At 33.4% G+C, this 22,235-nt stretch overlaps 4 protein-coding genes and 1 non-coding gene across 7 annotated transcripts; 2 read left to right on the plus strand and 3 right to left on the minus strand.

The window, feature by feature from the left end:
• Nucleotides 1–4,521: 4,521 nt before the first annotated feature.
• On the plus strand, nt 4,522–5,870 carry LOC123192734 (probable WRKY transcription factor 65). Of its 2 annotated transcripts, none has more exons than XM_044605379.1 (3): nt 4,522–4,844; nt 4,985–5,128; nt 5,205–5,870. In XM_044605379.1, the coding sequence occupies exons 1-3, from the start codon at nt 4,705–4,707 to the stop codon at nt 5,677–5,679; spliced, it is 759 nt and encodes a 252-aa protein (XP_044461314.1). In that variant the 5' UTR covers nt 4,522–4,704; the 3' UTR covers nt 5,680–5,870. The 2 variants fall into 2 exon arrangements, with proteins under 2 accessions (XP_044461314.1, XP_044461313.1); XM_044605378.1 differs by having other exon boundaries at nt 4,527–4,844; nt 4,982–5,128.
• Nucleotides 5,871–6,989: 1,119 nt separating this feature from the next.
• LOC123192854 (ras-related protein RABA1d-like) lies at nt 6,990–11,140 on the minus strand. Its single transcript, XM_044605524.1, has 3 exons — nt 11,013–11,140; nt 10,616–10,918; nt 6,990–7,889 (listed from the first exon to the last, which is right to left on the minus strand). Exons 2-3 carry the CDS (start codon nt 10,834–10,836, stop codon nt 7,454–7,456), a joined length of 657 nt encoding a protein of 218 aa, XP_044461459.1. The 5' UTR covers nt 10,837–10,918; nt 11,013–11,140; the 3' UTR covers nt 6,990–7,453.
• Nucleotides 11,141–13,597: 2,457 nt separating this feature from the next.
• Nucleotides 13,598–14,416, plus strand: LOC123192855. Its single transcript, XM_044605525.1, has 2 exons — nt 13,598–14,159; nt 14,249–14,416. Exons 1-2 carry the CDS (start codon nt 13,875–13,877, stop codon nt 14,264–14,266), a joined length of 303 nt encoding a protein of 100 aa, XP_044461460.1. The 5' UTR covers nt 13,598–13,874; the 3' UTR covers nt 14,267–14,416.
• Nucleotides 14,417–16,345: 1,929 nt separating this feature from the next.
• Nucleotides 16,346–21,725, minus strand: LOC123192853 (protein HIGH CHLOROPHYLL FLUORESCENCE PHENOTYPE 173, chloroplastic-like). 2 transcript variants are annotated; one of them, XM_044605522.1, is made up of 17 exons: nt 21,565–21,725; nt 21,131–21,376; nt 20,874–21,035; nt 20,734–20,784; nt 20,310–20,444; nt 20,143–20,166; nt 19,881–19,992; nt 19,328–19,453; nt 19,165–19,214; nt 18,530–18,688; nt 18,365–18,460; nt 18,168–18,283; nt 17,933–18,056; nt 17,376–17,489; nt 17,100–17,180; nt 16,767–16,952; nt 16,346–16,589 (listed from the first exon to the last, which is right to left on the minus strand). In XM_044605522.1, exons 1-16 carry the CDS (start codon nt 21,628–21,630, stop codon nt 16,806–16,808), a joined length of 1,809 nt encoding a protein of 602 aa, XP_044461457.1. In that variant the 5' UTR covers nt 21,631–21,725; the 3' UTR covers nt 16,346–16,589; nt 16,767–16,805. The 2 variants fall into 2 exon arrangements, with proteins under 2 accessions (XP_044461457.1, XP_044461456.1); XM_044605521.1 differs by having other exon boundaries at nt 21,131–21,387; nt 21,565–21,724.
• A 229-nt stretch (nt 21,726–21,954) lies between these two features.
• On the minus strand, nt 21,955–22,026 carry TRNAG-UCC. Its single transcript has one exon. It is a non-coding gene; the product is annotated as a tRNA-Gly (tRNA).
• Nucleotides 22,027–22,235: the final 209 nt, after the last annotated feature.

Consider the following 22,235-nt stretch of genomic DNA (forward strand, 5'->3'; position numbering starts at 1 on the left):
TTGAGTATTATTTTATTTTTAATTTGAAATCACCAAATCTCAAATAATTACGTATTGTCTGTATACCCAATTGTATACTCAAAACTAGGTGCATATAGTTTATGAGCAATATTATGTGTATACATTTTTGTACACATAAATTAGTACACACATAATTTGTCATCATGTGATTGGTTATTATTTTATTATTAATTCAAAATCACCCATTATATAATGATATTATATGTGTACTTATTTATGTATTCAAATGTGAGATGAGAATACATAGTTTTATTGATAGTTTGTTGCACCAGAATTACCCACGACCATTATTTTGAAAATAGGACCAAATTGGAGCGGTCGATTCAACCCATTGAACTGGGAATTGTCTCCAAGTCCAGTCTATTTAACATTAAAAAAGGGTTTATTTGTTGACTCGGTTAAACCCTGTCAAAATCAACATAATCAGGTTTGACCAAAATTTAGGTTTTTTTAAAAATTTTAATTATTTTTTAGTAATTTGATTATTTTATATTAAACTGAATAAATTTTTAAAGATTTGTAAGAAAAATTAAAGTTCAATAATAAAATGAAAAAAAAAGGACATCTTATATCCTTTAAAATATCTTATATAAACAATGATTTACAGAATTATGTTTTTTTCTGTATCATGAGATTAAGACATTTTTTTATCTAATTGTTTTATTAAAATCAAGTAAATAATTATCAATCCTTAGAAATGATATGTTTTAATCATTATAGATCTGGATATCTTGATTGATTTTTTTTTATAAATTTTTAAGTAAAATTTATTGGTTACTCTGATATTATTTAAAAAATTTATTATAATTTAATAATAAATTAAATCGGTCAATTCTAATCAAACCATGAATTAGTAAAATAATCGATTTGATAGTTGATTCGATTTTAAATACATTGCCCAAAACAACCAAATTAATAAAAAATCGAAACCCTCATAATTATTGTTTTGAAAATGGTAAAGAATTCCTCGAAGGATTTGACATCATAGCAATTTAATTATAATTCTAAATGCAAGGAGCTCGCCCATAGGATTAATTGGTGCAGTTTCAAATCCCAAATTACACGGATCGGGACAGCATGTGAACTACATTCCATTGGGTGCTAGGATCGAAATTTAGGTCAAATCAGATAATGTTCAACGAATTATCAAAACTAAACTAAGTTTAAAAAAAATAAATAAAAGTAGGTTTATGTCGTATAGGAAAAGAAAAGCATGCATTTTCCAAGAGATTAAATTCAATTGTTAAAGAAGAAGCAATGAGGAAGCTTCTGTTCCTTGAAATTTTATAAGAGAAAGCATTAAAGATGCCGCAGTTGAAGGAAAAGTCAGACAAATTGTTTTCATTATTTGTTTGAAGTCATTCATGACTAATCTGAATAATAGAAAATCCTCCCCAGTTGAAGAAAAGTTTAAATATAAATTATTCACATTGCTTCACGCATCAATGAACCCTAGAAAACTCAATTTTTTTATGCTGGAATAAGATTTGCCCAGCTGGCTATTTCAATCGTTTTCCCACTATAGAGAGATAGAAAGATCAATGACTGACTTAGTCAGTTGCATTTACAAATACTTTTTCATCTTGAAAAATGCCAATTTCAAGAATTCTGGATTCTAATGTAATGATTTTTAGGGTTTATCATGAATTCTGTTGATGGCATCCGATTAATTTACAGATTCCTTCATTTTGTTTAATCAATTTTTTTAAATTCTCTCTCTTTAATTTAATATTTAAATGGGAAGTTGAAACGTTTTGTTCATGATTGATTAGCAGTTCAATGCATCCGCCATTGATGGCCAGCTAAAGCATTATTTTGTCTCTTTTGTCTTATCACTCTAGGTTTCTGAGATTAAGGATCCTCTAAACGAGATGGATTGAATTATTATTAATTTCCTTTTTTGGTCGAAGGGCTTATTCACAACGTAATAATGATGTTATTTCAAATTTTCAATTTTTGGTTTTGAAAAACTCCCTTACTTATTTATAAATTATTAAAATTAATTAAATTTATTATTTTAAAATTTTATTTTATTTTCCCTCTAAAAATAACAATTTTTATCTCAACTCAAGTTAAAAAAAAAAAAACATTTCTCTTCCAAAGGTTTATTTTTCAATCTGTGATATCATTATTAACAACCTCTCCTTCACAATGATTCATCTCCCTTTGACGGTTTCTCACCCCTCATCACTCTCTTTGACTAGTGTTGTTCCAAGCCAAGAAATGAGGAAGAAGCTTGTTTTCGTCTAAGAAGACGAAGAGCTTCATCTTCTTAGCTTGGATCGACACCGATGAGAGGGAGAGAGGCTGTCAACAATTACACCAAAGATTGAAGAGTAAACTCAAATGGGGAAATGTTGTTCTTTTAAACTTGAGTTAGGGAAAAATTATTACTTTTTAGGGTTTAGATAGGAAATAAGATAAAAATTTAATTTATTTTTAATATTATAAATAAAATAATAATTTTACTTTAAAAACTAACAAACTTAACAATTTATAAGTAGATAAAAGGGCTTTTTTAAAATTAAAAGGTAAGAACTTGGAAAGGCAATAATCTTGAGTGGGAATAAGTTCTTTGCCTTCTTTTTTTAATCACATTATCATATATCTAACGGTACTATGACAGCATATTATAATCCCATTAACCAATAATGGTTGATGATATCGTAGAATTGGTAAACCTAACCATTCTTCTTTATTATTTTATCAAGTTAAAATATCGTGCATATTTTTTAATAACCTTTTTATTGATCTTGAACCTCAGTCTTATCTATAATGTACAGTGACGATTCTATGAAATTTCCATGATAAAATTTGTTTAGGGTTGCTGATTGCCGGTTGATTTGGACACAAATTAAAATTTAATCAAGTAAAAGATCGAGTCTCACAATGACAAAACAAAGCACATCAATTCTAGACAAACCCTCTTCAAAAAAATTTCTCACAATTCATTTATTAGAATCCACTGGACTTTTAATTGGTGGTAAAAAATTTAGATAAAATGGAACCCAAGACAGAGTAAAAGATGAGTAAGAAGATTATAATTGGGTTTTCGATGTGCTCATAGAAGAATCAGTCAAGCTTATTATTTTTTATTTGGCTTAGATTAATAGAGACAGTCTATAAGGGCTCTCCAAAATTATGATATCCATTTCATTGTCATTTTGTATCCGACTTGTACCTAAATTTATTGTATAAAAAGCCAAAATTGGTTTTGGTTTAACAACTCCTAATCCCCATCTTAGATCGTATAATATTTTACAGGGTGTTTGATTTGAGTAATATTTTATTATCAAAATTTAAATATTACCTCAAAGATATATTACTTTAAAGATTATGGAGTATAAATAATTATTATTTTTAAAAAAATTTGATAGATATAAATAATTATTGTGTTTGGTTAAAGGTAATAAAGAATACTGGTAATTTTTTTTACTTAAATACCCTTGAATATAATTATTTTAAAATATTTTTATATTACTTGTCGTATTAGTTGAAAATGTAGTTATTTTTATTCTAAAAAATTAATAAATAAAATATAATTATAATAAAATTAAGATTACCTTGGTAATACCTAATGTGTAGATGGTAATCAGATTATCATATTTATTACCTATCATATTAACATTAGTGATAAAAGATTATTGTAATATTTTATTACTGATAAACCAAACATAATAATGTAAGTAATAAAAGATAAATTATCAAAGTAATTTTTATTAATTGAAAACCAAACGGCCCTTCAAAGTAATACCTATTGCACTAACAGATAGACATTATCGTATTGACATGTCATTAAATAATTAAGCAAGTTTAAAATGAAAATAAAATAAACAATTAAATTATTAAATCATATATAGAGCAATGTTATAGGGACTCATTTTGTATACTTAATTGAATATATAGATAATCTATCATTATATAATTCTGACTGAATCTCAATTAAATATTCAATATTGGGTACACATAATTTCATTGAATCAAATAATGACGCCTCATAATTAGTACCCGTTAGTCATCATCCATTATTCAATATTTTGCATCTTATTTAATTCACCAATTTATTTTACCATTATTATGCACTTTGGAATGTTGGGACAAATATATAAAATTTTGAATCATGTAACATTTGCATCTTAATTAACACAACTATACCATAAACTAATGGTAAATTTATTTGAAAAAAGAAAAAAGAAAAACCCCAAAAGGAAACATAGAGACTATTGACAAAACCTAGAATTTCTTTCTTTTTTTAACACAAGTTTGTTGTATTCTAAATTATAAAGTAAAAAAGATGGGAAATTTAATAAATAAAGGCAACTCCAAACTTAAATATTAAAGAAAATTAAAAATTTGAAAAAGAGTGATTAGAATACTGGAATGTGAGGGTGGCATGATGGAATTATTAAGTAGTTGGATTGGGAAGTAAACAAAATTTAGAAAAGTGGGAAATGGAAATCAATCAAGTTGATTATTTATCAGATTTTCTTGCACGTCCTTCATAAACTAATCCCTCAATTTAACCCATCTGTCAACATGATGCCTTATTTTTAAACACCCTCCTTCCTCCCTTCATCATCTTCCTCAATCTCTCCTCCTTCTTCTTCTTCTTCCTCTCTCTTTTTCAGTTTTTAAGATAAAAAACAAACTCAAGGTTTTTATCAACACTACTTTTTATTGATCATGCAATCGAGGTTCATCTCCAACAATCGCTTTGTCGGTGAACAGGAGGAAGATAATACACCAGAGTGTGGCTCCGAATCTCCTCCTTCTTCTTCGTTCAACGACATGAAGACCCCATCTGCTCTCTCTTCCAAGAAAAGGTTAACTCTCTAACTCTCTCTCTCTCTCTCTTTCTCTCTCTCTCTCTCTCTCTCTCTCTATATATATATATATATACATGTATGTATTCAGCTTAAGGAGTATCAGTAATATCAATAGAATTTGTCGTTTGATTCAGCAGGCGAGCCATGCAAAAGAGAGTTGTATCAGTACCGATCAAGGACGTTGAAGGTTCAAAGCTCAAAGGTGACGGCGCTCCGCCGTCTGATTCCTGGGCATGGAGGAAGTATGGCCAGAAACCCATCAAAGGCTCCCCTTATCCCAGGTCAGTATCTTCAACTTCAAGTTAAAATCTTGTACAATTGACCAAAGTTGTAATTTTTATTTGTTTAAAATTTCAGAGGATACTATAGATGTAGTAGCTCGAAAGGCTGTCCGGCAAGAAAGCAAGTAGAGAGAAGCAGTGTGGATCCCAGCATGCTACTCATCACCTACTCTTGCGACCACAACCACCCTTGGCCGTTACTTTCTAGAAGCCACCACTCCAATTCCAAGCACGCCAAACCGGAGCCTCAGCCCGATCCGGAACCAGAGCGTGAAGCCGAGGACAAGTTCTCGGATCTCGCTGATGATCACGCTCTTATATCCGCCAGCGCCGATGAATTCACGTGGTTTAGCGAGATGGAAACCACCACGTCCACCGTTTTAGAGAGTCCGATTTTTACAGAGAGGACTGTCGGCGATTCGTCCGACGTGGCAATGTTTTTCCCTATGAGAGAAGAGGATGAGTCGCTGTTCGCCGATCTTGGCGAGTTACCGGAGTGTTCCTCGGTGTTTCGTCATAGAAATGTCGGACCGGAGGTCCAGATCTGCTGACACGCGTCCGCTGGTAAATGATTCAAAGGTGTGCGTACCGTACACTACAAGATAGCAGAAAAAAAAATCAAAAAACTATTTTTTTTTCTTGATTTTATAATTTTAAAGTTATTTTTATTTATCAAACACATTTCTCCGCCTTGATTTCAGTGTAGTAAATGAATAAAAATAAAGCCTCCGATTCCAAATTATGTCGTGGTGTTCTTGTACTTTGCAACATAGCCGTCCTTTTTCTTGTCAAATTTCTGAATCGTCTGCATTTCAGAAAGATCCTGGAAAATGGGATGAGTTGGGTTTGGCGGGCGTCCGGACTCGATAATTTTTGTCAGCTTCCAGATTACAATTCCAGAAATACCAAGGTGGATGGTGAAGCAGATCACTGTTAACATTTTATCTGCGAGAACTAAAAATCGTTCAAGAGTGTCAAGATATTATTTTGTTGAAATTTCAGTCTTCAAATTTTGAACCAGTTCTCTGTCTATACAAATTTACCATCTCTGTATAAGATTTCCAAAAGTGCGTGATAGATAGGATGTGGCTCATATGATTGGCCAACCTCAAGTCTAATCGATCCAGAACTTTGACTTTTAGTTGATGACTACAGCAGCTCACACCTCAGTTTTCATTTAATGTGAGATTTATTCAATTAAAATCCAAGGGGTGGTTGCAGCAGCAGATATTAAAGTTGAAGTTTTCTTATTATATTCATAGTTAAAAGAGAAGTTTGATTGTCTTCTTCCTTATCCATTATTGTATAGGGATATACTAGAAAGTTCTAAATCAAGATTACTGCCATATAGCTAGCTGCTAGTGGGAAAATTTATGACGCCCCCATGGGTAGTTTGAAGAAGATATGGAACTTAAATGAGCAACTGTCAATTCCCAGTCAGCTTCAGAAATATCCACAATGCTTGGTCAAACAAAACTCTTTAAGTCTGCATATGCCCACTAAAACAGAAAGAGAACTCATCTTGCTCTGGTAAAATTTATGTCATTTTGAGCATATATTACAGAGATTCCAAGTTGATGAGACAAATGGATACCATTTTCGAAAGAAAGGAAAGGAAACATGTTCAAAATGACCCGTCAAGGCAAACATGATGCTTATGTCTTCTTATTAAACATTACAAATATGCATACTTAAAATCTATGTATGATGAATGATGTTTGAGTCTGCCGAGAACACTGAACAGTACTTCGATATTCACATATTCTGGTTTGGGCATCAAGTAACAAAGTCAGTAATCTGCAATACTCAATCATGTTCATGACAAAAATAGAATACCCAATAAACTAACATGTGATAAGTATCAAGATAAACATGATCCTTATAGTATAAACATTAGAACTCAACTGGTTCTTAAAACCCTTGCAGCCCGTCAAACCAAACACCATTCACATTTTAACACACATTGCACAGTTCAGAAGTCGCACTCTGCTTAAGTTCACAAGTGACATAACAAATAACTTACTAAAAAGATCTAAATGACATGAGTGAATCAGAATCTGAGTCTAGATCAACAATTTCTTACTGCAACTTTTTTAATCTCCACTCAATATCTAACCAAAAGCAACTATAATTTGCTTCTCCTACTTAAGCTCTTAGCCAAAAACAACAATCATCGGGAAAAAATTTGTGAATATGAAGGAAAAAATAATCCATGCCTTATCTCTTACTGTTGGCTATTTTTCGAAAATTTTACACAATAAAGTTGTGGAGAGAACAGATGCGGCCAGACAAAGGAGCCAAATCCATTCAAAATAATTCAAAACCCTAGCTTGAGCAGCAGCCACCTTTCTTAACAGCAGAAACATCTTTACTCACATCAATTTTCTCACCTTTAGTGGGTACAACAGATGCAGCACCATCATCACCAGTCTCCATAGCCTTCTTGCTCACAATACGGTAGATTTGAGTCAGCACTTCAGCAAATGCATTGTCCACATTAGTAGCCTCAAGGGCAGAAGTTTCCATAAAGAAGAGAGATTCATTTTCAGCAAAAGATTTTCCATCCTCGGTTGAGACAGCAACAAGATGGCGAAGATCTGATTTGTTACCAATAAGCATGACCACAATGTTGGGATCTGTGTGATCTCTCAATTCCCTTAACCACCTTTCTACATTTTCAAAAGTGGAGTGTCGAGTGACATCATACACCAGAAGGGCACCAACAGCACCTCGGTAGTAAGCACTAGTTATAGCACGGTACCTGTGAAGTCAAAGAGATGAGTTCACACGACACAGATTGAAAGTGAAGACATTGACTTCAAAACTCAACAAAGTCAGACCAAGGTAAACATAACAACAAAAACAAAGAACTTCATTTATAAGCAAGAATAAATTTGTAAACCCAAATGGGTATCATTAACCAACCAACCTATATGTCGACCTTATATCAAACCCAATCTTCTCATCATTCATGAATAAAAATACTATTTAGAATACCATTATTAATTTCTTAACCACAGCATTGATAGTGGCTAACTTATTGAGCCCAACTCGATACCAAAATGGAGATATTGTCTCTTTGACATCCAATATAATTCAATACACATAAATCAATGATAGCCAATTGCACCTAATCTGTGATCCCCATTAAATGTCAGCTCTTTCCATCTAGATAACAATTCCTGTCAGTTCACATAGAAACAACTGCACATGATTAGTACCAACACTTGAAATACCAGTCAACTAACCAAAAGCATTTACATTGGTTGGAGACAAGATTATTAGATTACAAAACTCATAATAGTGGAAGTTCCTTCAATTGCCTTTAGCTAACATGCCTTTTGTCTGTAAATTTAAAGCATCAATCAGTTACAAAAACTAATAACATAATATGCATACAAGTGAAACTCCAAAAATAAAAATGTAATTATTTAAAATGAAAAATCAAGGTTTACTAATTAGTAGTCCAGCAATTCCAGGAAAATTGAAAAAGTGAAAAGGGACCACAAGTTACAAAGGATGTAGAACCTAATGTCCAGACAAAGAAATTCGTAAAGAATGTCATCTTCTTTTCCTCCAAGTACTCCAAATAATAAATAATGGATTTACATGCCACCAACTCTTCTCATTTCCAAGTAAATTAATTTGCTCTAGAAAATGTTTTAGGAATGGTGATAGAGAAGCTAATAGAAGGGGATGAAGGGAAAAAATGTTCCTGGTGATGGTCTAAAACGTGGTTGATTGAGGTATAAAATTTAGTGTGCTATAATCAGTATGGTGATGGCATTGATGCAGAATTGTCTTACAGTTGTGGGTGTAGCACCAGTCATATGATACTCAATTGAGAAATAGAAGTTGAATTGGAAGTGAAACAGATCCACAATTTTTAGGGAGGTTATGGTGGTCACTGAAATCAAAACATGGGTTGCAGCAGTGCAGAAAGTCACGATACAATCTATAGATAAGTAGGGGTGGTGTGTTTATAGTGATTGCAATCACAGAATGCTTAATGGGGTTAAAAATGGGACCAGGAATAACTCTCAGCTGAAATTTTGAGAAAGTGAATAATATGTGAGCAGAATTTGAGGGAGAAACTCAAGCCTCCAAGTTCCTAAACCATTTCCAATAAAAATTCTTGAAACAAGCCAAGTAGAGAAGGTAAAGTTTCTGATTTGATTTTAAATGAAAAATAAATGTTCTTTGGACATAACCAGAGTTCCGTGGTAAAAATGGAATTTGCCATCAAGGAAAACAAAGTTCAGTTAATTGAAACTCTTTCATTCACTCTATAATACTAAAATTCTCAATCTGAAACCATTCTTCTCATCCTTAAATTCAATTTACTTTTTCAGCAAAGAGAGGCATTAACGATGACGAATTGAAAACTAAAGGCTAAAACAACAGAAGATTTAAGTCTTCTCTACCGATCCTCCATGTAAAAATGATGGTTCTCTAATAATGATGAATCTCACATTTAATTCTTGCAATCCAGTTTTAATCAAGTCACACCAAGCACTTAACTGAATACATCAAGAGTATTCAGTGTGAATATCCATTCTCTTTCCCATGCCAAAATAATCAACCTTTTGTGGATATGTGCAACAAACATAATGCAAAAATGAAGACAATACAAAAAACTATACATACAGAGAGAAACTCCAAACACCAAGAATCTAATTTCACAGAATCAAGCCAAGAGGCCAATTTGACATATCACCATCAACAGAAGGACATGAACTTGAATTGAGCATCAATCATTGGGTATTGTGACTTACAACATCAAAGTTATAGATACCTAGTACATAAATCTACTTACATGAACTACTGACCACAAAAATATGCAAGGGTGCAATATATGACTCAAGCTTGTAACGAGTATCACATAAATCAGATTCTGCACTGAGGCACATAGAGTGTAACAAATTCAAAACAGCTTCTGCACAAACATATCCATGTCTAATAAGAACTTAAAAATTACCCTGATCACGATAATAATACAGCATACAGCAGAGATCAAGCAACCAATCCAGTCAACCCAAAATATTTGACCCTCAGCTGCCCAAACCTCGGAAGATCACAAAAACTCTAACTAAAGATCACAATTTAACTGCAACAAAACCTGGACCTTTCAGATCAACGAAAAGCAAAAGCACCACTATTACCCCGAACTTTACATCTAACTCGAGCGTTTGGATGCCAGCACCACATTACCTCAAATCTTCAAAATTATAATTTTCAATTTCTATCCATATGACTGCTATCTGAACTGGGCAAAAGACCAAATTTTTAAAACAAATAACATGAACTACCCAGATCATAAAAAACTAAACCAACGAAAACCCAAAATATCCAACAATACACATCCTCCCTGTCAAATTGAGATCACGCACCTAGTAAAAAAACTAAACTATAATAATTTAAAAGGACAGAGGATACCCATATCAGAAAAAAGCAAAATTAGAGTGAAAAAACATGTAAAAATCTAACCTTTCTTGGCCAGCAGTATCCCAAATCTGAGCCTTGATGACCTTGCCATCAACATTCAAACTACGAGTAGCGAACTCAACACCTATGGTGGACTTAGACTCGAGACTAAACTCGTTCCTAGTGAACCTTGAAAGCAGATTAGACTTGCCAACACCAGAGTCACCAATCAACACTACCTTGAAAAGGTAATCATAGTCATCTTCAGCTCTGAAGCCAGCCATAGATGAACAAGAAGAAGTGCTTGTATAACAACAGTACAATAACAAAGATACAGTTGGCTGCGAGTTGTTAAGTGAGATCCGTCTGCCAAAGAAAAAAGCGTTTTCTGATTTATTTATTTATATATTGATTTATTTTTTGACAGTTCACAAAGACTTGTCTGATGTTAGAGACTTACCGGTCTCGTCTGGTCTGGTCTGCTCAGCTGGACTCCAAACCCAATCAATATTAGAGAACGCCTTTTTCGGCTGGCATTGAGAATTTTCTCTGATAATCCACATTTTCATTTATTAGAGTATTTACGAGGCCCGAGGATTATTTCTATTTGAAGTTTTGACATATTTCCAAACTTATACTTCAGAGTTTAAAAGATTCCAAGTTTACTCATAAATCAATTATTATTAAAATTATTTATTAATAAAAGAAATAAAATTATTATTTTATTAATAATTTTAAAAAATATAAAATTTATTATACTGTTTTCTCATAAAATTTAAAAATTAATAATTTTATTTTTACTTAAAGTTTTTTAACTTTAAAAAATTATATTTTTTTTTTTAATTTTAAGTTTTTTTTCCCACTTCTCCGATCACCATCTCTAATGATGACAACTTCTTCTCTTCATTTTAAACAATTGACCAATACACGAAAACAAATTTTGAGACATTAACAAAGAGACGATTATTTTGTCAGAGAAGAGATCTCTAATCGTCGCGATCTCCAAATCTTTTTCCGTATGTCAACCAATAGTTTAAGAAAGAGAGAGAAGATTGTCAAATTAGAGATGGTAGTTAGACAAGTTAAAAAAAATCCTAAATTTAGAAAAGACGAATATAATTTTTTAAAGTTAGAAAACTTCGAACAAAGATAAAACTGTTAATTTTAAAACTTATAAAAAAATAATAAATTTTATTCTTATTTTTAATAAAAAAATTTAATAATAATTATTTAATAAAATAAATTTTAAATTTTTTAAATTTAATACGCATGGGTTTAAAAACTTCTTATTAGTGATTTTAATCGACAATTTAGCTGGGGTGATTATGGACAACGAAGAAGTGTTTTTTTAAACTCTGGCCCAAGCCCAGAGCACAAGCAATATTTGAGCCTCCCTTTAAAACCTATGCAAAGTCCGACTCATAGCCCAACATTTCTCCCTGTTCTCTTGGGTTTAAGACTTTCAGTCGTCGCCCTCCCAATCTGATTCAAAATGTTCTGCATTTTCGAGTCTGCATTTGATTTGGCAAACTGAATATAAGAGCCATTCCCCTTTACAAACGTCTAATCTAATTGACATAAAAAAAGATGGTAAAGGTCGGGCCAGTGGGAACTGCTATTGATTGATCGATTCAACTCTTGGATAACTGTACTTGATAATAATATTTTCTTTTCCTTTTTTCTAGTCGTCAATGTGGATGTGGAAGCTAGCTGGTGGCCACAATCTCTGTAACTAGACACTATTCCTCTCATTTTTTCTAGTCTCCCTTAGTGACAGTGCTGGTTCATCCAAGAAATTCTGGTAAAGTTAGGTATGGGAACCTTTGTGCAGAAGATATCTGCTTTTTAATTTGCCGTAAACATCATCCTAAGTCATCAAAACTAGAGCAGATCCTTCAAAATTCAGACCAACCTACATCAAATTATCAAGGCCAAGGAATGAAACTATCCAGGCCCATTTGGCCATTTTCCTTTCTTCCTTTTGAGTTGGGTACTTGGTGATGTCCCCAGCCTGAACAAGGGCAGGTCCTTCCCTAAAAACAAGTTGCGCATGGTGAGGTAAAAAAAGGCTGGATTTCTGATTTGTGCATGAGGGAAAATGCATCGGAGCAAATGGAGACAAGTTATAACACCTTTGATTCTTCCATGTAAGTGCAGAATCTGCCAACGCTGGCCACCATTATCAAAATTTGGTTAAGCTCTACAGTTCCCCACCATGTGGGTCAACTCGATAATAATACTTATATCATCACCAATAATTTTGATGATATTAACAAGCCTGTGGAATCAAATTCCTATTTTTTTGACTATTGATTGATACTTAATACAGTCTTAGATATGAACAGATCGTTCTTCGACAGACGTAAAGCTTTTAATGGTTAATATAATCCAAATCAATCATTGATGATAGATATATTGATAGAATACTATACAGAATGTATAGAGGTTTTGATTCTGGATCTGTCCCACGAGGTTAGATGGAAGATTCTGCCTAAGTCAATGGATCAAAATTGTAGAAAATAAAAAAATAAAGGAGAAAACAGAAAATAGAAATAAGAGAAAAATGAAAAATATATGGCAGAAGTCTTTCTTATCTTTTTGTTGATGGGAATTCACAAATAATAATAGATGATGAGTGATTATTAATAAGTGATAAAAAAAAAATTATATATGGGATAGTATAAATTTAAATCTCTTATAAGAATATATAAAAATTAAACTTTTAATTTATTTGATTTAATAATTGTGAAGTTGATTCCTGAATTCAGAGTTTATATTCCTCAATATGATCCGTTTGATCCCAAAAATAGTGATTTAGTTTGAATGGATTCTTCTTTGAAAAAATTTGCATAGATTACGGGTGAGGTCATTTCTTTTGAAAACTTAAGATGAAAATTTGCCCTTTCAACCAAGCTTGCGCGGGATATAGTGGGTTGGCCTAGTGATAGGCATACATATATTTACGATACTTTGAACATGGGTAAAATTTCTTAATATTGGTCTGAAAAGACACGCAATTTAAAGTAGGAGGAGTGGCTAGCCAAAAACTTTGGGAGGTTCAAATTCAATTCCTCTGAAATCTAAACTTAGCATATCACCTGAAATTCAAAACACCAAGTAAAAGAAGCCAGCCATTAGTTATGCTACCCACGATCTCTCTCTCTCTCTCTTTCTCTCTCTTTCTCCATGATTGCATACAGCCATACACGTCTTTATCGCAATTGATCCACTAATCTCTCACATTTTCTCTCTGTAAATAAAAGCCTTGCCTTCCCAATTCCAGTATATCATTATCTTCTTGTTCCGTCCTGATTTTGAGTCAATGCCAAACTCTGAAATCTCTTCATCTTCTTCGCCTTCACAGCCCGACTCTTCTAAGATTCAACTGGTTTCAAAGTCTGTATCTGACCGACTCCTCCAGAAGTTCTTTGACGCTTATGAATTTGACTTCGATTATGAGAAAAGCGGGTTGTGGTCTCCTCCTATTAGAAGAAGCGCATTCGTGAGTTCCCCAGGAAGAATATTCACTGAACAAGAAATGTTTGCAAAGCTTAGAAATGTTATGGATCCTCGTACAAAAAGAAGACATAAAGCTTGTTTCAAAATGGTAATTAATACTATTAACTATTTTCATTTTTCCAAATTGGGATTTATTCAATCTTTTTGTTTGTTAATGCTTTTCTTCTTTGGCTGCAGGGATTTTCTTGCTGCTAATTTAACTGAGAGACAAAGTTGAAGCTGCTGCAGGTTAAAGTACAATACAAATATTGCTCTAACTTTTCTTTTCGATTCTTCGCACTGCTGCTGGATAATGTATATATCCATTATCTTTATATATATTGGAAATACATATTTTTATTTTCATTTTTCATCTGCTTTTCTTTTCTAGTTTCTCTGCACTAATCTGTAATTGTATAATTATTTCTTTTGATGGATGAATTATGAATACTGTTCAGATATGTCAGCTGGAAAAGTGTTCCATTACCAGGATTCAACTGCTAAAACCAATTATGATTTGCAGCTTATAAATTACCATGCTATGAAAATACATAGAAATGAAAATGAATACAGTAGTTTCGGATATATAAAAATTCAAGGTTTTTGGTTCGTCTCTGGTCCAGCCATGATTTGATTCAAGTTAGTGCAGTACAAGGTTTTACATACTACAGATTATTTTATGCTTCCTTGAAAATTGAAATCATTACAGAAAATGTCTATCACACCAAACTAATATAAAATAAAGTAATCTAGATGATGATGAATATTCCATGCAAAAAGTAAACCCTAGATGGTTTGAGGGATCTGTAAAGAAGGTTGATTTTATTGGTTTTGATGCAGTGTAAATCATTTTGTTTAGGAATTGATTTTCACTTTATAAAGTTAATTAGGTGTGTGAGAAATGGATCTGAACATGAGTAATAACTCAACATATTATGTTATTATATGATTAAATTTATATTATTCTTAATTTAAAATTGTTTAATAGTATCTTTATATTTAATTAAATATTTACGTATAATTTTATGATTTATACGAAAAGGGTTAATTTCAAGTTAATATTAATGTACAATGGAATAATACAGTAAATGATAATAATTGGAAAGTGCTGTGGTGTCAACCATTATAGCATTGTTTTCATAATGACAAGATAATTAAAATCATCTCCTTTGGACTTTGTATGATCTTCTTTGTTTTTTCAAACTCAATTCCTTCAAATTTCAAATTTTTTGTTTTCTGTTTTAGTTTAATTCAGATTTTTGTTCAAAATTGATCATTCTATTATCAATAAAGCAATTTTATGGTCATATTACAGCATCATCTTATATGGGGAATATACAAGTGGGTCCTACAAGAGTGGAAAGTATGCATGCAAGAAATAGAAGTAGCCAGCAAAATGTAGCAATCAGGTTGGGGAATCCAAGAACTTGGGTAGTGTAGCCACCTCCATTGTCTGTCTTAGCTTAACTCTTTAAAACACCAGCTGGAATACTTGTTGATGCAAAGCAGGCTTTTAAATGATCCAAATTGTACCTTCATCCATCTTCCAGCATCACACACCTGCAGATTCCCTACTCATTTAGGATAACAAGGTGCATGAGTGGGTGGCCGAAATTCAATGCAGTCTTTTACAGCTTATGCAGACAACCTCTACAGTCCTACATTGCTGCTCCCCTTTTCACACTCAACTGTCCATCTTTGTCTCTCTTCAATTCTCTCCCTACGGGAAAATCTAAGAAAACTACATGCATTGTGATGGTTAAAATTAATATTCTTCGAATTTTACTGTCATTAATTTTGTTGTAGGGACAATGCCTGTGCTGCGTTGAATCATGATCTGACTTTCTCCCGTGTTCTAAATGTTGGAAACAACAATAATTAATTCTTAAGAATCTTTAAGTAGGAAAAATACTTAACCATTTTCAATTTCCTTTGCCATTTTGCTCTGGTTTCATTGGTAGAGGTTGATGTTGAATTTAAAATAAAGGGTAGTTTAGTTAGATGTGAAAGAAAAGTGCAGAGATGAAGAGTCACGTACGGATATGGCCATATGGAGATGAGAGAATCATGCAGATGCAGATGAGATATGTCTGGATTCTTGGGACAAGACAGCTGTTTTGTCCAAGAAAAATCTCCTTCTGTTCTTTAACTCATAAAATTGGTTTCATTTTGTTCTACAACAACCAACTACCAGTCATTTTATTATACATTTGCTACTCCAATTAACAATAAGCTTCTTCATATTTTACATTTTCTGATCTTTTGCACGTAATGAAGCCAAGAAATTAAAGGAAATGAAAGAGCAAATATGATGTTTTGGAATTTTGCCATTTCAGCATTATCATGCTTATGTATACATGAAAATGTACAGAGCATTACCTATCACCATGCCAAACATGATATAACTTGTTTCTACATAACCAACTTATTTTACAATGTTTACATCAACTAACATTAACCTAGTGATGCTGAATTTCTCTTCTTAACCTATGTTCTCTTTTAAGCAGCTCTGATGGTGTACCGCTGTAAGAAAATATTCCTGCAATCGAATATCCAGACAGAATATTGATTATAATGAGTCATAATAAGTGCAGAAGCAACAAGACAATTATGCAAAATATATTGCGTTGGCATCCATTACAAGCATAAAATATGACAAATAATTTGAAGAAGAAATGTTTTGCTCAAAAATTATATATGGGAGAATTGTACTTACAAGGTATAGTGTTGAAGGAGGACCTTCCACATGCGAGCATCAGACAGGTACTGGACTTTGTTCCAAACTTTCTTTTCCGGTAATGCCATCTTTCAAGGTTTTGAAATAGACGTTGTAGTCCTTTTCTGGGGGTGGGTTTTCAGGGTCAACTGTAAAGGGTTCACTAAATGGAACGGTACTCTTAACCTGCAACAGAACAGAGGGGCATAAGAAATACAAAGAATAATGTAAGCCAGTAACCATTTCACAGCTATATATCATCATGTACTATTAATAGACAGGGCAGCCAGGCAGGACTTAAGCACTTTATGATGTACAATAAGTTTGTATAACCTCAAACGTTTTATCACATGCAAATGGACTGTCCAAGGCAGCAATACATATACGAGCAATCTCTTCCCTAGATATCTTTCCCTGTAAAAACATAAATTGAACAGAAAAGGTTGTGTTAAAGGGGGATTCAAGAAAAAATTCCAAAGTTTTCAACTTCAAAGAGAAAGTTAGCATCATTTTTAAATTTTGTGATGTGTGAATAATGAGAAATGAAGCAATATCCGGATTAATGTAAAACAATGATGCAATACTCATGGCCCTAGAAAAAGTTAATACCATTATGTCGTCTCCTTGATCAAAAATGAGATCTGCTCCAGCAGGCTCCTCAGTTAATGCACAAGGCCTTACAATTGTATATGGGATTCCACTTTCTCGTATTAAATCCTCCCCCTGTTTGACAACTACACATAGTTATATAATTCAAAGAAGAGGACCAAGATAGCTGGCAATAAAAAGAGATATTTGCTTCAGTTCATAACACAGCAGGCAGGAAGAGCATAGTTAATTCATGTCACAAACTCCAAACTTTCGCGTCTAAACACATACTGGTCATAACTTTATTTTTTCTAACCTGAACACAAGATACATCTCACATAGTGTAGTTCAGAGTTCATCGCCTTCCATATTTTCTTTCAAGTATATACTTCCCCTGATCAGATATTTTTAGATTGGCAAATGGGGTGTGTCTGAATTTCAATAACCAGTTTAAGTTTTAAAACTCAGCTTTTAATTTGTAAACAGCGATTTGGAAATGTTGAAGTTCATAAAATTAGTAGGCCTCTTTACAAGTAAAGGCGTAGTAGTTATACTACACATTTTGAGTAGAATCCAACCTTCAACTTAAATGTGAGAATATAATCCAACTCCTTGTTCAAGCGTACAGCAGGAGGTTGTTTGCTAAGATCCAGTCCAGGCCTTTCAGGCCTGGTAACCCCTGCAGAACTCACATGGACAAACCTACAAGTGATGCACCCATAAGAGAAATTTAACACAACACTTATGCCTGGCTAGTATATAACCATGTTCAATCACATAAAAGATAAGCAACTCTAGATAATATATATGTACCTTGGAGTGATAGGTTCCTTTATATAAGCACGTATGCTCGATACTGGAAGCTGAAATCCCCCTTCTACAAAAGTGGGATTTAATTTCCCGTCATATTCAAACTTGCTGAACATGAGCTGAAAATTTTAGAATTATGTAAGGGGTATAGTAATAACTGACAAGCCAAATGTAGTGAATATAGTAAACACAAAACATGCCTGCAATGACACCATATTGCTAGGGTCAAAAGGTGGAGCATCTAGTACAGTTCGTGCTCGAAATATGGGCCTCAAAGAAGAGAATGGCAACCGTACCTGGAACAGACAACCGAATAAGAAAGAATGTATTCACCCCTAATTCAATAATCATATAGTGTTACTTACAGATTGCCACTGGCCTTCCACAGTGTCAAATCCCACTGTGTAACCCATGGTATCCCAATCAGGACTAGTGCGAACAATAAGTTTATACCGATGGCCATCACCTTTTATACGTAGCTCCAAACCATCATAAGCAGAAAGATCCTCTGGCTCAGAAAAATTCTGAAACCAAAAAGTAAATTTTTTCCAAAACAGGATAGTGTCATCATTACATGATACAAGCTAATTCTAAAACCAAGCAAGCATGGCCTCATAAAAAACATTAAAACTAACACCTCTGTCCAATTGCTGACAAAAAAACCATTCTTATGCTGTGAGTAAATTCAAGTTCAGAATATTAGTTTGATATTAAAAAATATCAGATGGATGTTTTTCACAAAACTTTAATTTGAATACACCATGATACTCACTTTACAGCTACATAAAATCAGATTACAGTGGTTTAAATTGAGTAAAACCATATTACTTAGTTTCACAGGATGTTGTTATCTATCAGAATCATGAAATTAATCAAATGGTAAAGAATATAAATGAGCCCTCTTATTGATACATTAATCTAAAATAGCACAGGTAAAAAAAAAGGTGATGCATACATAGCAAGGACATGGATAAGGTAAGAGAAAAAGATTCCAGTTTACCCTTGTTCTGATACTTGTAAAGCCACCATTGTTTGCTGTGGAAACAACACCTGAAGTAGACACTCAAAAGTATAAGACAAAGAAAGATTACTATGATATGACCATGGTTCTACTAAACTACACCAAAACACATTGTAGGCAATGAGGTATGACAAGAACAAACCTTTAAAAAGCCCTGTTGGTCCACCATTTTCACCCCCAGTATGGTCAATTTGAAATGTACTTTCACTAACGCCCCCCATCACAACATCATCTAAAGCACCCCAAGGGAGTTCTTTAAAACTATCATCTGCAGCAAGCAACCAAGTAAAAAAAAATCTCAATTGAAATACATGTGAGCACCAAAACGTATAAAAAATAGTGATTTTCATGTTGGATGCACATATTAACCAATTTCACACGATATATCCTTTCAGTACCAATTTGGATAGACTTGTTGAAAATGACTTTCAATTACTACAAAAACCATAGGTAGCTCGTAAATACCCAAGGTGTAGTTAGGATGGAAAAATGACCATATGTAGCTTCATGAACTTTTCTTCCCATTGTGCTATTGTATGCCATATCTTTTGCCCCACCCTAACTAACCACTTTGTTTCTTTAGTGTTCATTTTCACAATGAATTTATTTAGAAATAAAGAAATGGTTGAAGTAATTAAACAGATGCAAGCATGCAAAGAATTTAATCAAAAATTAGCATTGACTAAATAATGTACCTTCAAATCCAAATATTAATTTCCCACTTCGAAGTGCAACACTCCCCTTTACAGCATTAATCAAATTTTTCATCCCCAAATACTCAACCTTTTCAGGCGAATCACCTTTGATCTGTTTTTATCAATCAAATGAAGTATCACAGTAACAAATATGTCATTTCAACTGAGAAATTAAATGGTAAAAGCAGATGAAGTTCTGTATTGAACTCTTAGCAATCAACAGATCTGACTCCAGAGACACAAGATAGCAGTTGGTTCAGACCTCTGGTTCAAAGAACTTGATTCCCTGCACAGCAAAATGTTTGAATATCATGGAACTTGGAAGAGAGGAACTCACAAGTGGAATATGTAGCAGGCTATCTTTCAATCATAAAAGTAAATTAACAGGAAGACCATGTGAGTGCCACATTGAAATGCTTGAGGTATTACTTGGCTGTATTTTGCTCTTTCAGGAGTGTCTCCTTCCTTTGGGCCAACGATCACAGAAACAGCATTAATGACTTTTCTCACTCCTTTAAAGTACTCAGGTTTTAATGTGCTAACCCTGGTAATATCTCCAATAACCTGATATTCCATGTAAACAAGAATAGTTGGTCTCAAGGAAAATTGTGAAAAATTGCATCACTTGGTTCAGATACTCAAAGCCATATGAGCAAGCATGAACTAGAAACATTCCAAACCATCAATCACCAAAAAAGGGTGAATATGCATATCAGAATAAAGTTTGGAGATTACACTACAATCAACAGAATTAGAGTGGAACTACAAATAAAAATGCAACTACTATTATATCTGGCAAGGGGGAAAGCATCGATATAAAGGGAATTTGAATTTATATTGGTTGCATTCTTACCAAGTCAACATCGGGACCCAACATCCTTCTTGCCTTTTCTTCATTTCTTGCCTGAACAAATTAATCATTTACATAGGCGGCTTTTCCTTAGTAAAATCTTCAAAAGGCAAACAACATAAAAAGATATAAGACCAGCTTACCAGCACTCGTACAGGCAACCCTTTTTTCAGCAAAATACCAACCACTCTTCTGCCTACACCACCAGTAGCTCCAGCTACAAGCACAATTCCTGAATTTTCCATCTTCTTCACTGGTTCTTGGGGCAACGAACTCGATAACTTGTCAATTATGAATTCAACAAACTTTCCAAACAACAAATTCCCATCAGTTAAAACAAACAAATATCAACATGGCAATTATCGAAATTGAAACTTGAACATTCTCGTGATATGTATACCTTAGCTGGAGATGGGGGCCCGTTGAAAAAATATAATGTTTTCAAGAATCTACCAAGGTCCCAAGATTTAGCTGATATAGTTCCTCTATACGTTCTTGAAGGTAGATTAAATGAGCTGTTTTTGTGAAGTAAAGCGTTTGATAAGTTATTAAGTTGAAGAAAGGGATTAGGCAATGGAGAAGAGGACAGCAACTGAGGATGTAAACAATCTTTCGAAAACTTCCTACCAGCAGCTGATGAAGAACCCTGCATTGTCACTTGATTCATTTACAATACAATAAGAAAAAACAAATACTACTACCTATAATATAAATAGTGCTTGCATGCATGCTAAAACTTAAGTTTAAACGGAAAAGAAATGAAAACAAAAACAAAAATTGGAAATTTGAGGACAATTTTAAATATATCATAGAGAAGTGGTGAAGTCAGTGTACCTGGAGATAGAAGATGGGAGGAGATGAAGCTGATGAATAGAGTTTGGTAGAAGAACAACAGTGCATTTTTATTAGTGGCGAAGAAGAAGAAACAAAGCCTTGGTTCAGGGTTTAGTTGCTGATATTTGAAATGGAAGAGTAACATAGACCACAAACGTGCCTGCTCTTAACAGTTGCTTTAGAATTTGGAAAATGGCGTTAGACTCTCTAGAATAATTGCGCCAAATATCATGCATTGGCCCGACGCTGAGTTGGGTTCCTAATTGGCCCTTCAGTTGAGCTTTAAATGGGCAAAAACATGGATAGGCTTTAATTGGCTGGGTTTCATCATGGGCCTGCGATTGCACAAAATGATAAGCAGCAGTCTGAGCCTCGAGGAAAAATCTGTTCTGCGTTTGCCGGGAGTCGAACCCGGGTCTATTGCTTGGAAGGCAATTATCCTAACCGTTGGACTACAAACGCTGGTTGAGGATTGGGAACCCACATTTATATCTTATTGGCTTAAATTGTTCATTTTTTAGCACAATTACTTTCATCAACAACGGTTCAATTTTAAATATGTGATTTGAATTTTATCCCAAAATAAGAGACAATCTGATAAAAAAAAAAATCTAAATCTAATTATATTTAAAGTTTAAGTAGGATCTTTCCTTTTTTTTTTTTCCTCAAAG

The sequence above is a fragment of the Mangifera indica genome, chromosome 12, assembly GCF_011075055.1.
Source record: "Mangifera indica cultivar Alphonso chromosome 12, CATAS_Mindica_2.1, whole genome shotgun sequence".
In the NCBI taxonomy this organism is placed as follows: Eukaryota; Viridiplantae; Streptophyta; class Magnoliopsida; order Sapindales; family Anacardiaceae; genus Mangifera; species Mangifera indica.

Coding starts and splice junctions, on each gene's coding strand:
- LOC123192853 (XM_044605521.1), bottom strand. CDS start 21,709: ATGTTACTCTTCCATTTCAAATATCAGCAACTAAACCCTGAACCAAGG. Junction 18,689..19,164: donor TTACAAGTATCAGAACAAGG/GTAAACTGGAAT, acceptor TTTTGGTTTCAG/AATTTTTCTGAGCCAGAGGA. Junction 18,284..18,364: donor GCAATATGGTGTCATTGCAG/GCATGTTTTGTG, acceptor TAAAATTTTCAG/CTCATGTTCAGCAAGTTTGA.
- LOC123192854 (XM_044605524.1), bottom strand. CDS start 10,836: ATGGCTGGCTTCAGAGCTGAAGATGACTATGATTACCTTTTCAAGGTA. Junction 7,890..10,615: donor GATACTGCTGGCCAAGAAAG/GTTAGATTTTTA, acceptor TTGACTTCACAG/GTACCGTGCTATAACTAGTG.
- LOC123192734 (XM_044605378.1), top strand. CDS start 4,705: ATGCAATCGAGGTTCATCTCCAACAATCGCTTTGTCGGTGAACAGGAG. Junction 4,845..4,981: donor GCTCTCTCTTCCAAGAAAAG/GTTAACTCTCTA, acceptor CGTTTGATTCAG/CAGGCGAGCCATGCAAAAGA. Junction 5,129..5,204: donor AAAGGCTCCCCTTATCCCAG/GTCAGTATCTTC, acceptor TTAAAATTTCAG/AGGATACTATAGATGTAGTA.
- LOC123192855 (XM_044605525.1), top strand. CDS start 13,875: ATGCCAAACTCTGAAATCTCTTCATCTTCTTCGCCTTCACAGCCCGAC.